The sequence below is a fragment of the Arachis ipaensis genome, chromosome B6 (genome assembly GCF_059453495.1).
Source record: "Arachis ipaensis isolate K30076 ecotype BB chromosome B6, ASM5945349v1, whole genome shotgun sequence".
NCBI classification, from domain to species: domain Eukaryota; kingdom Viridiplantae; phylum Streptophyta; class Magnoliopsida; order Fabales; family Fabaceae; genus Arachis; species Arachis ipaensis.
The window spans coordinates 102106161-102109715 of record NC_142441.1 but is presented as its reverse complement, the minus strand read 5'-3'; the positions used below and the strand labels follow the sequence as shown (position 1 = coordinate 102109715).

General features: G+C 34.3%; 1 protein-coding gene across 1 annotated transcript; it reads right to left on the bottom strand.

Moving 5' to 3' along the window:
• Window positions 1–1369: 1369 nt before the first annotated feature.
• Window positions 1370–3113, bottom strand: LOC107648279 (NAC domain-containing protein 90-like). The gene is made up of 3 exons (XM_088491507.1): window positions 2855–3113; window positions 2449–2768; window positions 1370–1937 (listed from the first exon to the last, which is right to left on the bottom strand). Exons 1-3 carry the CDS (start codon window positions 3006–3008, stop codon window positions 1620–1622), a joined length of 792 nt encoding a protein of 263 aa, XP_088347633.1. The 5' UTR covers window positions 3009–3113; the 3' UTR covers window positions 1370–1619.
• Window positions 3114–3555: the final 442 nt, after the last annotated feature.

Sequence of the window (3555 nt, the reverse complement as noted above, 5' to 3'; positions counted from 1 at the left end):
GAACCCGCTGGATTTCGTGCCAAAGATACCAGGGTACTAGAGGTCTTATAGAGTTTCAGGTTGGTCAACAGTTTCAGGACAAAGAGGAGGCTGTGTTAAGCGTGAAAACGTATAGCATCTGACGCGGGGTACAGTACAAAGTGGTGGAGTCCGATTATCGCAAGTACCTTGGGAAGTGCACTGCATTTGGGAACGGGTGCACATGGTTGATTAGGATCAGTCTCTGGCAGCGCAAGGGTATTTGGGGTATTTGGGAGGTAAAACGGTACAATGGACCTCATACTTGTCTGGCGACGTCCGTCTCAAGCAATTATAGGAGTCTTGATTATCTTGTGATCTCGGCCTTCATCATGCCAATGGTTAGAGTCGATGCATTTGTCTGTATCACGGTATTGCTGAATGCGACAGAGGCATATTTCGAGTTTAGGCCGACTTATAGGAGGGTTTGGTTGGCTAAGCAGAAGGTCGTGGCACAGATTTATTTTCACCAAATTATCCCCCATCAGCTGAATATTCCGTTAAACCCCTTTTTTTTGAGTCGCTTGGAAAGATTTTTCTCTAGATTTTGGTGGGACAGGGGTTTGGAATAGTGGTTCGAATGAGGTTGTTTCGAACTCTATTTATAGGCACAACACTTGTAATTCGAATTGGTGCATTTTGAATTACCATGGGCATGTAATTCAATGGTAATTCGAATCAGTGTGCTTCGAATTACTAGGAGCGCTAAACCGGTTGCTAGTTCGAATTACTACAATTCGAACTAGTATGTGTTACTCTTTTGGTGTTAATTCGAGCAAGCGTAATTCGAATTACTATAGTGATTTGATGCATGCCTAATTCGAATTGCTCCGATTCGAGTTACCATATGAAATTCGAATTACATAGAAATGTTCTGCTGGTAGATCCTTATAACATTTTTTTTTGGTAGAATTGCATAAAATCTTGATCCACTTGGTTTATATGCGTATTTTGCCCTTTTAAAATCTTAATGCTTAATCGGTTACCTGAAAGTGTTACCTATTTTTTTTTAAGAAAAATATTAAGAAATAATTAGAATTTATTATGATTGGTCATTACTTAGTCATTAATTCAATTAATTTATTTAGTTTCTTTAATTTAGTAATTTAACATATTTTATCTCATACTTTTAAACTAACTAATGACCAAAAATAATAAATTATAATAATTCTCTAACATTGTTTTTATAAATAAATGACAAAATTGAATATTTATTCGCTCTCTTCTCCTTAAAAGATTGAGAAAAGATTATCTAGCATGGCAACATAAAATACTAGAATAATAAAATATAGTTACTACATATCTTCCATCCATTAGGAAGATATGCATGAAGAAAAGGTGATTGATATGGTTGATCACAAGACGAAGTAGTTATTCTGATAATATAGGGCATTGCAATTTACATGCATATCTTTCTAAAATTATTGTTATTATTGAACACTCTAATTGTAGCAAAGAGGCTTTTCCATTAAAGAAACTAGTAAGTGGTTAAGTAATTAATAAATTACGCTTCATATATAACTTAATAATCATACGGAAGCCGCCTTCTGATCTTCTGCGAATTTTCGTTGATGGAGTTCCAATTAGTTATACCTGTGCATTCATGGTTCCGGCGGTGAAGAAGATCCTAAGAACCAATCGATTTGCTCCCAATCGAGAAATGGCTCGTTAGCGTTTTCCACGTCCTCCGTCCGATGAGAACACTGTCCGTGGTCTTCGGAGCACGAACTCTCCGGTGAGCTACCTGCACCTGAAGATTTCTCCACCGTTTGATTATGTTGATGATGATGATCAAAAGATGATGAACCGTTGTTCTGGCTAGGAGGATATGTGTCCCTCCTTGGAGGTGGTCTTCTATCAAATGCCCTCAAACATTTTGCTTTCTTGTACACTCGGCATAAACTGAATTCTTGCCTTAACTGCACTCATTAAGATAAATAAAAATTTAAATATCTGTTATTTTTTGAAATTATGATAAATTTAATTTTACACATTAAAATTAACCATCAAAATTAAATACTCATATAAAATATATATTAAAAATAAATTAAACAATATATATATCTATACATATATAATAACTAATTTTAGTAACAAAGTTTGATGATAAATAATATTTTTTGTGATAAATTAAGAGAATAAATTATAACTTCCAACCATTTTTCTAAAACTTCATTATAAGGTTTGTGACTTGAATAATTACAACTCAATTATGGGAATTCATGTTCTCTAACAAAATCCCTTGGATGATGTAATAAATGGATGTCATCACCTTGACTCTAAAGTTTTGGTGTGCAAACAAGATTAACAATTAATTTCACAAGAAGTGATTAATTAGATTATAAAAAAATAAAAATATATTACTTAAAAAACATGATGCTGGAAACTAATTAATAAGATTGATTAGAGTTGAGTATACGTGGTTGTTACCATAGGAACCGCCCTGTTGTTGGAGGAAGAAGAAGAAGAAGAAGAAGAAGAAGCGTGATGAGTGTCAATGGCTTTATACTCATTCATCTTCCAATCGGTTTTAGTTCCGTTAGGAGCTCTACCGCAGTAGAAAACCATGGTTCTCTTCATTCCGATGACGCGATTATCGGAAGAGAAAACATGGTTAGGGGAGCCAGTGGCTTTCCAGTACCCAGTTGTTGTGAGCCTCTTCGGCCTCCCTCCACGCGCTTCGCTTTCTTGCCGCGGAATGAAAAAGAACCACTGCTCGCTGTCTCTAACACTTGCCTCTCCCGATATTTCTGGACACAATATAAATATATATGTTAAAACCTTTGCAAAACTATATATTATATAAAAGGAAATTAAGATTGTAGTTAATAATTACGTGGGAGTTGGCTTGGACTATATTCATATATATCAAGAACTGGAATAACCCGATTCATGTCCTCCCTCACTCCTTCAAGCTTGTTCCGTAGATAGAATGAAATCAGCTCCTCTTCCGTAGGGTAGAAACGATAACCTGGTGGCATGTTTTCCATCTTCTCCACCTCTTTAATTCAATTTTGTGTAGTGCACTTCTCATGAGCTTGTTATATATATATATATATATATATATATATCCATCACCACTAGCGGTTTCGGAGAATTAGTGAGCAGGAAAAAGTTGGGCAAAAATGCAATTCCAATGCTAATAATTAATAATTAATAGTGTAAACAGAGATACGAGTGAAATGAGAAAATTTTGCACCATCATCCCTACTTTTACTTGGAAATTTCCCAGTACTCTCCACGCGCTTCCAACATCCTAATCATTCTTATATAGGTGTCCGTACATGACCTTTAATAAATGGAATTTAGATAGTACTTGTCTTAAGGAATACACATCAAAATTACTGATTAAAAAAGCTTTTAAAAAATAACAAAATTTAAGTTTTAAATATATTTATTTAAATAAAATATTATAATAATAACTTTTATATGTGTCCTAAAAATACATACGAGCTAAACAAAATTCAAACTTTCTTTCTTAACTTTTGCTATTTCGTTAATTCCATACTTCTTTGTATTACTACAAGAAAATACAAG